This window comes from Pelophylax lessonae (genome assembly GCF_965119305.1).
Source record: "Pelophylax lessonae genome assembly, chromosome: 10".
Classification (NCBI taxonomy): domain Eukaryota; kingdom Metazoa; phylum Chordata; class Amphibia; order Anura; family Ranidae; genus Pelophylax; species Pelophylax lessonae.
This window is the reverse complement of record NC_138777.1, coordinates 238247812-238261323: the sequence shown is the minus strand read 5'-3', so window position 1 is coordinate 238261323 and position 13512 is coordinate 238247812. Positions and strand designations below refer to the sequence as shown.

At 45.2% G+C, this 13512-nt stretch overlaps 1 protein-coding gene across 1 annotated transcript in view; it reads left to right on the top strand.

The window, feature by feature from the left end:
- LOC309566038 (serine/threonine-protein kinase Nek11-like) overlaps nt 1-13512 on the top strand; it is a gene marked incomplete at both ends in the record, with an annotated part of 283675 nt that overhangs the window by 164132 nt on the left and 106031 nt on the right. Inside the window, one exon of the mRNA XM_082271061.1 lies at nt 10080-10199. Within this exon, the coding sequence (XP_082127187.1) occupies nt 10080-10199 (120 nt within the window). The remainder of the gene's footprint in view (nt 1-10079; nt 10200-13512) is intronic.

The window sequence follows — 13512 nt, the reverse complement described above, 5'->3', positions numbered from 1 at the left end:
CAGTCTCCAGACCTTAATCCCATAGAAAGAATGTGGAGGGAGCTGAAGGTTGGAGTTACCAAACGTCAGCCTGGAAACCTTAAAGCGGAGTTCCACCCGAAATTTATACTTACCTCCATTTTCTCGCTCAACAAATGGATAATCGCAATTTTATTTTTTTTTTCACTTACCTTTTAGAGAAAATATACTCACCTTACTTCCTTCTTCCTCCCCTCGGCGGCCACGGCGATTCGTCACTTCCTGGCTTTTGCAATGATTCCTGGGAGCTGAACGTCATCGCTCCCAGGAATCATTGCGCCTGCACCGGCCCCGACGTCAGTTCCGGGGCGTGCGCGTCATTCCCTTCTAAACAGCTTCTGGGCATGCCCAGAAGCTGTGGAGGGATGACGCGCGCGACCCGGAAGTGACGTCAGGGCCGGTGCAGTGCATCGTGGGACCGAAGAAGAAGGAAGAGGACCGAAGAGGACGCGGAAGAGGATCGCGCTGGCTTCAAGCTGCCCACACCTGAGATGGCAGCGCTGGACAAGACAATTTCAAGGTAAGTATTTCTCCTAAAAGGTAAGTGCAACCCGGGACAGATCAGAGGCTAGCCATTGTGGAATGTGCTAGCCCTGACTGTCCCGGGGGTATTTTTATAAAAAAATGTATAACTAGGGTGGAACTCCGCTTTAATGACTTGGAGAGGAGTGGGACAAAATCCCTCCTGAGATTGTGCAAACTGCCAGAAACGTCTGACCTCTGTTTTTGCCAACAAGGGTTTTTACCACCAAGTACTAAGTCAGGTTTTGCAAAGGGGGTCAAATACTTATTTCACTTATTAAAACACAAATCCATTTATAACTTTTTTGAAATGCGTTTTTCTGGATATTTTTGTTGTTATTCTGTCTCTCACTGGTAAAAAAAAAACTGACCAATAAAATTATAGACTGATCATTTCTTTGTCAGTGGGCAAATGTACAAAATCAGCAGGGGGTAAAATACTTTTTTCCCACACTGTAGATAGCAGTGCTATTTGGGGAGTTTGGGGCGCTGTCTCTGAGGCATAGGCACTGTATATATTTTAAAAACGCTGCCCCAAAATGGACGCAAGGTGGGGCAACTCCACCATATACAGTGCCATGCGAAAGTATTCGGCCCCCTTGAACTTTGCAACCTTTTGCCACATTTCAGGCTTCAAACATAAGGATAAAAAACTGTAATTTTTTTGTGAAGAATCAACAACAAGTGGGACACAATCATGAAGTGGAACGAAATTTATTGGATATTTCAAACTTTGTTAACAAATAAAAAACTGAAAAATTGGACGTGCAAAATTATTCAGCCCCTTTACTTTCAGTGCAGCAAACTCTCTCCAGTAGTTCAGTGAGGATCTCTGAATGATCCAATGTTGACCTAAATGACTAATGATGATAAATAGAATCCACCTGTGTGTAATCAAGTCTCCGTATAAATGCACCTGCACTGTGATAGTCTCAGAGGTCCGTTTAAAGGGCAGAAAGCATCATGAAGAACAAGGAACACACCAGGCAGGTCCGAGATACTGTTGTGGAGAAGTTTAAAGCCGGATTTGGATACAAAAAGATTTCCCAAGCTTTAAACATTCCAAGGAGCACTGTGCAAGCGATAATATTGAAATGGAAGGAGTATCAGACCACTGCAAATCTACGAAGACCTGGCCGTCCCTCTAAACTTTCAGCTCATACAAGGAGAAGACTGATCAGAGATGCAGCCAAGAGGCCCATGATCACTCTGGATGAACTGCAGAGATCTACAGCTGAGGTGGGAGACTCTGTCCATAGGACAACAATCAGTCGTATACTGCACAAATCTGCCCTTTATGGAAGAGTGGAAGAAGAAAACCATTTCTTAACCACTTTACTACCAGTCACGTAACCTCTACGTCGGCTGACTTTGAGTGGTTATAGCTAGAGGCATCATCCCGGTACCGTTGTTTGAAGCCGACGGTCGGCTTTCCGTCGGTAACGATCGATGCGGCTCGGGAGCCGCTCGATCGTTACCCGGGGGGGCGGGAGGGGACGTCCCCCCCCTCCCGCCGCCTTCCGCGGCTTTGCTCGGGGCTACCGTCCCGCCGGCTGGATGGAGTCCCGATGAATGCCGGAAACGGCATCGATCGGGTCTCCGATGACGTAACCCGGAGGCGGCGTCCATGACGTCACTTCCGGGTTACTGTGCTGCAAAAGGCGGCAGATTTGAAAAACGGCTGTATGCAAAAATGCCGTTTTCGGCGTTTTGCATACAGGGAAGTGTAGTGGAGGGGTCTAGGGTCTTTTAGACCCTCGATCCCTCCATAAAGTGTACCTGTCACGACATATTGCTGTCACCAGGGATGTTTACATTGCTTGTGACAGCAATAAAAGTGATCAGATTTTTTTTTTTTTAAAAAACCTGTAATAAAGTTTAAAAAAAAAGTAAAAATAAATAGGAAAAAAAAAAAAAAAAATTTAGCCGTCCCCGTCACCGTTAGCTCGCGCACAAAAAAAAACGTATACGCAAGTCGAGCCGCAAATGAAATCGCTGTTCAAACCACACATGTGAGGTATCGCCGCGATCGCCAGAGCGTGGGCAATAATTAAAAAAAAAGAGCTACACACTAACTCTAAACTGGTAACCGTTAAATAAATTTAAAGCGTCGCAGATTGAGATCTCTATTGACCGTAGTTTGTCGCCATCCCACGGGGGGGCGCAATTTTAAACCGTAACATGTTTGGTATCTATTTACTCGGCGTGACATCATCTTTCACAATATACAAAAAAAATGGGCTAACTTTACTGTTTAGTATTTTTTAAATGCAGTGAAATGTGATTTTTCAAATTTTTTCCAAAAAAATGGCGTTTTAAAGACCGCTGCGCAAATACCGCGTGACAAAAAATTTTGCAATGACCGACATTTTATTCTCCAGAGTCTTTGCTAAAAAAATATATATAATGTTTGGGGTTCTAAGTAGTTTTCTAGGAAAAAATACTGGTTTTAACTTGTGAACAAAAAGTGTCCGAAATAGGGCTGGGGCTAAAGTGGTTAAAGATATCCATAAAATGTGTCATTTAAAGTTTGCCACAAGCCACCTGGGAGACACCAAACATGTGGAAGAAGGGGCTCTGCTCAGATGAAACCAAAATCAAACTTTTTGGCAACAATGCAAAACGTTATGTTTGGTGTAAAAGCAACACAGCTCATCACCCTGAACACACCATCCCCACTGTCAAACATGGTGGTGGCAGCATCATGGTTTGGGCTGCTTTTCTTCAGCAGGGACAGGGAAGATGGTTAAAATTGATGGGAAGATGGATGGAGCCAAATACAGGACCATTCTGGAAGAAAACCTGATGGAGTCTGCAAAAGACCTGAGACTGGGACGGAGATTTGTCTTCCAACAAGACAATGATCCAAAACATAAAGCAAAATCTACAATGGAATGGTTCACAAATAAACATATCCAAGTGTTAGAATGGCCAAGTCAAAGTCCAGACCTGAATCCAATCGAGAATCTGTGGAAAGAACTGAAAATTGCTGTTCACAAACGCTCTCCATCCAACCTCACTGAGCTCGAGCTGTTTTGCAAGGAGGAATGGGCAAAAATTTCAGTCTCTCGATGTGCAAAACTGATAAGAGACATACCCCAAGCGACTTACAGCTGTAATCGCAGCAAAAGGTGGCGCTACAAAGTATTAACTTAAGGGGGCTGAATAATTTTGCATGCCCAATTTTTCAATTTTTTATTTGTTAAAAAAGTAAAAAAAGTTTGAAATATCCAATAAATTTCGTTCCACTTCATGATTGTGTCCCACTTGTTGTTGATTCTTCACAAAAAATGACAGTTTTATATCTTTATGTTTGAAGCTTGAAATGTGGCAAAAGGTCGCAAAGTTCAAGGGGGCCGAATACTTTCGCAATGCACTGTATGTTGCATGGTGCCCACATGAGATCGGCATCCCCAGCATTGGGCTGATGTATTTGGAAATATTTTATGTAATATCCAAGGGAAGCGATACCATCTGGTGATGACTTTGCGATTTGGTTCCTCTATTTTACTCACAACAGAAGATTTATGGGTCCAGGTACTGGATTTATGGACTTCTTTCTCCATAAAGGTGACTCCTAACTCCCTTTCCCATTCCACAAGACAGTGAGTTTTTTTTGCATGGAAAAGGATTGCCGTTCTTCTGCGTGTTCCTTCTAGATACAAACTGTAGATAAACGGCAGTCCTTGTCCTGAAAATTCCATGTTTGGGCGCGAAGCATACTCTAGAAAAAGAATAAGTAAATAATGTGTCTGCACTATATAAATATGAAGAGAAAATAAAAGGTCTACCGGGCTATCGCTCAACGTCAAGTCTTCGTGTCCTAATGGAAGACGAGGGAGCTAACCTATGCAACGGCTGGGAAGGGGTTAAACCAAATGGCTGGCGGCTGATGATTTATTGATGCTGCGGGTTTGAAGTGGAGTCGGAAAGCTGAGCCGAGTCTCTGTTGAATGGTCTCGGGGCCCTTCGGGGAGCACATGAAAATCAATTAGCAGCACAGGAGGAGATGGGCCTTGTCCATTTACTATCGACGTCCCGCTTCTGCTCCATTCAGGGTCTGGCACTCTCTTCCTGCGGAAACGCAGCGAGACACGCGCACGCAAAAAGGACAGACTTGACACGGGGGGTTGACGAGTCGCGGAATTCACCGGGGCCGAGTGACCTTGTCTTTGACAAGTACGGTGACCTCTTCTGGAGCAGACGGCTCTGCATCACATTACGCTTATGGCAGGAGTTCTCAAAACGCAGTCCTCAAGGACTCTTTACCACTCGCAAGCGACAAAAGTCGCTTCGCCTATAGAAGATGGTCCAGATGTTCTCAATGTATGACCTTAAAAGGGGAATTCCACTTTCATGGGAAAAGCAAATGAAAAAAATACGTCATATACAGTATCTCACAAAAGTGAGTACACCCCTCACATTTTTTGTAAATATTTTATTCTATCTTTCCATGTGACAACACTGAAGAAATGACACTTTGCTACAATGTAAAGTAGTGAGTGTACAGCTTGTATAACAGTGTAAATTTACTGTCCCCTCAAAATAACTCAACACACAGCCATTAATGTCTAAACCGCTGGTAACTAAATTGAGTACACCCCTAAGTGACAATGTCCACATTGGGCCCAAAGTGCCAATATTTTGTGTGGCTACCATTCCGATCATGTATAAGGGCCATTCAGGGCCGGGACAAGGGGTGGGCAGGAGGGCTGGCTGCCCTGGGTGCAGTTGTATCCTGCAGAGATGGGGGCGCCGCCACCAATCTGACTATATGCCTGACAGGAGTAGTGACTGCAGCACCACTACTCCTGTCAGCCAAGCGCTGGGATCAGTGAGGGAAGCAGTAGAGAGGCAGGCAGCTGTCCTCTCTATCTCCTCTCTGCCACAAAGGTCACCCACCATGCATCCTTCACCATGCTGCTATTGACAGCTAGGGGTAGGATCCCCTATGCTCATACATAATGGGGAGGGGGCACAGTTTGGCATCTTTGCCCTGGGCGCGGGATGACCTTGTCTCGGGACTGGGGCCATTAGACTAGGGAGTGAACCTATTACTCAAGTAACAGGGGTTGGCTGGAGCACATCTAAGCAGTGAAACTGATTGGAAGCTTAGCGGGGACTGTGCCGGTGCTTTATAAACCAGCAAGTAAAATCCAGTGTGAATTTGCTGTCCTCTCAAAATAACTCAACACACAGCCATTAATGTCTAAACCGCTGGCAACAAAAGTGAGTACACCCCTAAGTGACAATGTCCAAATTGGGCCCAAAGTTTAAATTATATGTGTGGCCACCATTATTTTCCAACACTGCCTTAACCCTCTTGGGTTCACCAAGTTTTGTTGGAAAATTTGTTTTTTTTTTCAAATAATTATGGGAGTTCCTATGGGAAAAAGGGGAATGGGCAGGAAAATGTATCAGGAACAGGAGAATAAGGACACATTTATGAAGGGTGTTTTTTGTTGGCTTTTGTATCTGTGCTTCATTTATCATCATAAACAAGCCATGTGGTCGGCGGCGTGCGATCGGTCGCTGTGGGATGTCGCACGCTGCACTTGTCTTTTGATGTTTGTTTCTGAAATGTAATCTGCAGAATCACAAGAGCCCTGAAACCACAGAGCGCTACAACGTATCGTCATTAATGTCCTCGTCCCAAGAATCTCCACCCCACCATGTATTATTACTCACAAACAGCTGTGCCTGGTGCTGCTCATTAACCTCCGGGCCCCAGGGTACCAAAGATGGATCTGCAACCCAGATATCCAATGTTTCCAGCGTCACCTTGTACAAAGCATTGGAAGGTTGGCTATTATTGCTCCGCGGGGCAATCACAGTTGGCTAGAACTTTCCAGGTCCTGGATTCATGCTTACAGCACCAGAGGATCATGGGAAAGAATTCAGAAGCAACATCCATGATGTCTCCGCATCCTTCGCTTTCTGCAAGATAATCATAGTTGAGTATATTCTGGTCACAGATCAGTAGGAAAGGTGGTCTGGTACTTGTGGTTTTGTCACCATGTAATCTCTTCTACCCTTATACAGCCTATTGGGAAGTATGGGCCGGGCCGGGCCGTTTTCATCCAGGGTGCCCTAATACCCCCGGAGTGCCTTGAGGTTCTGTAACCAGTTCTGGACCGGAAAGGTTTTCCCCCTTAATGACCAGGCCATTTTTTGCGATTCAGCACTGCGTTACTTTAACGGACAATTGCGCGGTCGTGCTACGCTGTACCCAAACAAAATTTTTTTCCCCACAAACAGAGCTTTCTTTTGGTGGTATTTGATCACCTGTGCGATTTTTTTTATTTTTTGCTCTATAAATAAAATAAAGAGCGACAATTCTAAAAAAATAACAATATTTTTCACATTTTTTATATGAAATACTCAAAAAAAAAAAAAAAAAAAAAGTAAAAATCTAAATTTTTTTAACATTTTAGGCCAATTTGTTTTCTGCTACATATTTTTGGTAAAAAAAATCGCAATAAGTGTATTTTGATTGGTTTGCGCAAAAGTTATTCCTTTTACTAACTACAGGAAAGATTTATGTCATTTTTATTGGCGGCAATCTGCAAATTTTTTTTTTCTTTTTGCTGGACTGCGACATTGTGGCGGACAGATTGCACCCCTGACTGACATCTTTGACACTTTTGGGGGTACCAGAGACATTACTACACTAATCAGTGCTATAAATATGCACTGTTACTGTACTAATGACATAGGCAGGGAAGGGGTTAACATTACCGGCGATCAAGGGGTTAAGTGTGTCCCTAGGGGCGTGATTCTAACTGTCAGGGGGCTCGGCTAGTGAAGTAATCACAGAGACCTACGATCCTATATAGCAGGATCACATAGCCTCTGTGATTACTTCAGGGAGAATGACAGACGGTTGTGTTTACATCAGCTGTCTGTCCTTCTCTCACGGCTGCGGGATATCGCGAGTGGTCGGAGCCGCCGGGCACATGCACTGACTCCCCAACCGACGAGCGGCGGCAGAAGCACGCCTCCGGCGGCGCGCGATCGCCCCCTAGCTCCTCCCAGGCAAGCGCCTTACATGTACGACGCTTTGCCTGGGAGCTCCAGACTGCCGCCGTACAACTGCGACGTGCGGTCGGCAAGTAGGTAACTGACAATTGTTCAGCCGTGCGACGCTGTACCCAAACAAAATTGATATCCCCCTTTTCCCCACAAATACAGCTTTCTTTTGGTCGCCTCTGCAATTTTTATTTTTTGTGCTATAAACAAAACAATTCTGAAAAAAAAAAAACAATATTTTTCACTTTCTGCTATAAAACAACAAAAAAATTAATCAGATTTTTTTATCATTTTAGGCCAATTTGTATTCTGCTACATATTTTTGGTAAAAAAAAAAAAAATCCCAATAAGTGTATATTGATTGGTTTGCGCAAAAGTTATCACGTCCACAAACTAGGGGAAAGATTTATATAATTTTTATTTATTTATTTGTTTACTAGTAATGGCGGTGATCTGCGATTTTTAGCGGGACTGCGACATTGCGTCGGACAGATCGGACCCCTAACTGACATTTATGACACTTTTTGGGGGGGGGGGGCAGTGACATTACTACAGTAATCCGTGCTATAGATATGCACTGTCACTGTACTAATGACACTGGCAGGGAAGGGGTTAACATCAGGGGGGATCAAAGGGTTAAATGTGTCCCCAAGGGGTGCTTTCTAACTGTGTGGGGGATGGGCTTGCTGCATGAACACAGAGACCTGTGTGCCTAAATAAGAAGATCCCTGCATTCATAACTGACAGAACAGCGGTCTGCTAAGTTTACAACAGCAGACCGCTGTTCTGTCCCCACAGGGAACGATCGTGACCGCTGGCCCCGCAGATCAGCTTCCCTGCTGGCGCGCACCCCCAACAACGCTCCCGCAAAGCGACCACTGGGTACGTCGTTTCGCAGGAACCTGCCACCGTATATGTGTGGTGGCTGGTTGGCAAGTGGTTAAAGGGGACCTTGGCAAATTGCCTAAAAATTGCCAAAAAACTGTGTACAAGGCAACGGGTGGATACAAAGCCACTGGTTTTCATTGTGCACCATTACGACTTTCTACTTGCAAACCTCCTAATTACCAATGACAGCATCAGTTGATAATGCAGATGTTAGTTGCCTACATAGCATCATTGTTTGACCCCCCCCCCCCCCCCCTGCCTCTCTTCATCAGCTTTGGGGTGACTTGAGTGATGGATAAAAGGCAGAGGCAGAAGAGAGACATAGGAATTCTAGTCAGTACCAGTTTGCAAAAGTGTTTTTGCTTTGGAAGACTAAATCATTTACACTGTTATACAAGCTGTACACTCACTACTTTACATTGTAGCAAAGTGTCATTTCTTCAGTGTTGTCACATGAAAAGATAGAATCAAATATTTACAAAAATGTGAGGGGTGTACTTACTTTTGTCAGATACTTTGCCTCTGTCTTCCTTTCCCCACGCAAGTCACATGATGAGGGGTGTGGCCAGGGCTGCTGATAGAAATCGTGGGGCCCCGTACAGACTACCTGACAGGGCCCCCCCCCCCCAAAAAAAAAAACAATATTAAGGCTCCATTCACATATAGGCATCTCAAATTGCGGCAATTCTACCTGCGATCCCAAACCATTGCAAGTCGCCCGTACGTTTCCCGTGACTTGCAATGGCACCCCAAACGCAGCGCAATTTTGCTGTGATTTTCGCCCGACGAATTGTGGTAAAATCGCGCATAAAGAATTGCGGGACCCCTGTCGCCTCAAAAAAAGTACAAGAGCTTCGGGGTCACGTTTGGGGTGCCATTGCAAGTCACAGGAATCGCTCAGGCGTCCCGCGACTTGCAATGGTTTTTGGATTGCGGGCAGAATCGCAGCAATTCTGCCCACGATCCAAGACGCCTATATGTGAATGGAGCCTAAAGATATACAGGCCGGGTAGTTGGAGCTCCGGGATCAGAGAGACGGTCATGGGGGAGAGAAACAAAGTTAGAGATAACAAACTTAGGAGCAGAGCTAACATTAGAGCCAGGGCTGGGATGGGGAGGGGGGGGCACACAGGGAGGGGATTAGTGAGGGGCAACTGTACCTTTCTCAGCAGATAAAAGCTGGCAGCAGGGAGAGGGAGAGGGAGAGAGACCAGCTTTCAGCTGCTGGAGGAAGAGTTCTGTATTTGTTGTCCATCACTAATCCCCTTCCTAATTTCCTGTGTGGGCCCCCCTGTGTGCTCGGGCCCCCCTGTGTACAAGAGGACCGATGGTCCCCCCCTATCTGCGGCCGTGGCAATTACTGAGCTCCGCCAGCATAGAGCACTGCAAGGTGAGGGCAGAAAGCAGAATTTTCACCGGGAGAAAAGGGTATTTCAAGACCTTTCCAGGCAAAAATCAGTCAAAAACCTTCACATACAAAGGGCTATAGAATAAATATAAAGGTGTAAGACTTCAATTGGGCATTTAAGTCTGCCCCTGCCATGGGAGGTTGATGGGCATATTCACGTTTTCAAAGCTTTTTACACGTGTTTTTAATTAGTGCCTATTGTAATGATTTGCAGGCAGGAGAAGCTGCATGTAGACAGTTTACGCGTCATGAGGGTTGTGCAGGAGATGCCGGCACGTCAACGCCGAAGAATCCGCCAAGAAGAGCGACCAGAGACCAGCATGGGAAAGCTAAAGTAAGTGAAGGGTTAATAGACCCAGCATTGGATGGCATGCCAAATAAATGATATGATTATTACTAGGGTGGCACCAATACCATTTCATTTCGAGTACGATTACTGATACTTGTTTTTTTTTTTTGTTATTTACCAATACCAATTACCGATACCTACTGCAAATGTTTTCTTCACACTTCAGCTGTCAGCAATGGTACAAAGCATTGGAAAGCGATTTTACAAATGAGATACATTTATTTTTTTTAAATGTTGCACTTGTTGGAATGTAACACATGTAAATATATGTTAAAGGTGTATAAATATTAGCAAAAAAAAAAAAAAAAAAGTTTAAGTGCCGGTTCACACTAGGGCGACCTGTGAGGCGACCTGGTCGCCTCACAGGTCGCCACAGGTCGCCTCCCATAGGGAAGCTACGGACCCGTTCTAATAGGAGCGACACAAGTCGCTCCGACCTAGAAAAAGGGTCCGGAGCTTCTTTGGGGCGACCAGGAGACGACCGCCATAGACTTCAATGTTATGAAGTCCGTGGCGGCCGCTCCGAGGTGGCGGCGCGCTGCTCGCACCGCGACCTCGGAGGTCGCCACCTAAAGTAGCGTTGCGGTAGTGTGAACCGGCGCTTAATTATTAGTTTATAAAATAGAAATGAAAAAAAAAATCAGCAGGAAAATATTATTTATAGGGAGAAGGAGAAAGCAATTAATTTGGGCTGATTAGAGTAAATTAAGGGGTTAAACGGAGAAACATTTAATAAAAAATAAAAAGAAATGTTTTGTAACTTGACAGGTTGCTTTAAACTGGCTTTATCTGCAGATGGAAGTTCATCCCTTTGATCTGTCGATGAATAAACAGAAAGATACAAAGAAAAAAATTGTTTCTTTTTATCTTTCTGTTTCAGTGGCCGAGCAATGTTGTTGATAAACATTGCCTGGTTGCTTTTCCTTTTTCTTTTTTTTTGTAACGGCTCCATTTGTGGGGACTTCGTTTACCCTTCAACTGTCAATAGGGGAACCCTATTGACAGCTGAACTAGTCATCAGTTGTTAGGTACAGGGGCCCCACTCCTTAACAACCGATAATTTCCATCTTTTTTTTTCCCTACGTTTCAGCTGTCAGTGGGGGAATCCTGCTGACATGACAGCTGGGAGAACTGAGCCTGAAAGTATCAGTTTCAAGTATCAGAGCATTTGCGCGAGTACCGATACTTGGGCAGATGCTTCATATCGGCACCAATACCGGTATAGGTGCAACCCTAATTATTGCGTCACCGTGTAGGCAGGTGCAGTTAGATACTTTGCAACTAAGTAGCTCTATACCAGAAAAGTGTCTGGTGCAGCAGGTAGTGACACCAGGTGTTAGGCTCCTTTTAGGTAGAGCCCTCCCACAGTGAAATCAGAGGTGGATCAGCACCCATATATACAGTATCTGACAAAAGTACACCCCTCACATTTTTGTGAATATTTTATTCTATCTTTTCATGTGACAACACTGAAGAAATGACACTTTGCTACAATGTAAAGTAGTGAGTGTACAGCTTGTATAACAGTGTTAATTTGATGTCCCCTTAAAATAACTCAACACACAGCCATTAATGTCTAAACCGCTGGCAACAAAAGTGAGTACACCCCTAAATTGGGCCCAATTAGCCATTTTCCCTCCCCGGTGGCATGTGACTCGTTAGTGTTACAAGGTCTCAGGTGTGAATGGGGGGCAGGTGTGTTAAATTTGGTGTTATCGCTCTCACTCTCATACTGCTCACTGGAAGTTCAACATGGCATCTCATGGCAAAGAACTCTCTGAGGATCTGAAAAAAAGAATTGTTGCTCTACATAAAGATGGCCTTGGCACCCCAGATGTTTTGGAACTACATTTCCCATGATGATCATGCATGCTACAGTGTAGTTGAGCATCATGGAAAATGTATTTCCAAAACATCTGGGGTGCCAAGGTTCGCCATCACTGGCCTAGGCTATAAGATTGCCAAGACCCCGAAACTGAGCTGCAGCACGGTGGCCAAGACCATACAGCGGTTTAACAGGGTAGATTCCACTCAGAACAGACCTCGCCATGGTCGACCAAAGAAGTTGAGTGCACGTGCTCAGCGTCATATCCAGAGGTTGTCTTTGGGAAATAGACGTATGATGCTGCCAGCATTGCTGCAGAGGTTGAAGGGGTGGGGGGTCAGCCTGTCAGCGCTCAGACCATACGCCGCACACTGCATCAAACTGGTCTGCATGGCTGTCGTCCCAGAAGGAAGCCTCTTCTAAAGATGATGCACAAGAAAGCCCACAAACAGTTTGCTGAAGACAAGCAGACTAAGGACATGGATTACTGGAATCATCTCCTTTGCTCTGATGAGACCAAGATAAACGTATTTGGTTCAAATGGTGTCAGGCGTGTGTGGCGGCAACCAGGTGAGGAGTAGAAAGACAAGTGTGTCTTCCTACAGTCAGGCATGGTGGTGGGAGTGTCATGGTCTGGGGCTGCATGAGTGCTGCCGGCACTGGGGAGCTACAGTTCATTGAGGGAACCATGAATGCCAACATGTACTGTGACATACTGAAGCAGAGCATGATCCCCTCCCTTCAGAGACTGGGACGCAGGGCAGTATTCCAACATGATAACGACCCCAAACACACCTCCAAGATGACCACTGCCTTGCTAAAGAAGCTGAGGGTAAAGGTGATGGACTGGCCAAGCATTTCTCCAGACCTAAACCCTATTGAGCATCTGTGGGACATCCTCAAACAGAAGGTGGAGGAGCGCAAGGTCTCTAACATCCACCAGCTCTGTGATGTCATCATGGAGGAGTGGAAGAGGACTCCAGTGGCAACCTGTGAAGCTCTGGTGAACTCCATGCTCAATATGGTTATTCATTGTGGGGGAAGCTTACTACATCTGGGAGATTGGAGGAGGAAGGAGGAGACCTGACCTGCTCTGGGAGATTGGAGGAGGAAGGAGGAGACCTGACCTGCTCTGGGAGATTGGAGGAGGAAGGAGGAGACCTGACCTGCTTTGGGAGATTGGAGGAGGAAGGAGGAGACCTGACCTGCTGCAATAAAATGAATATGACTCCAGGGATTGTGTGAGCGGATGGTGAGCTCACTCCTAGTGAATGGTTCCTTTAATCCAGCAAAGAATGAACGCCGTCCTCCTATTATTCCCCTCCGAATTTTGTAACAAACATTCAATTTTGTTTATTACAGAAATAACCGCTTCCTTCATTTATATTCTTATTCTTCAGTAGCCAGAAGGTAAAATTTGTCACAAAATACTTCTACACCAGCCGTCCTTAATTACAGCGTCATTCGTAGTCC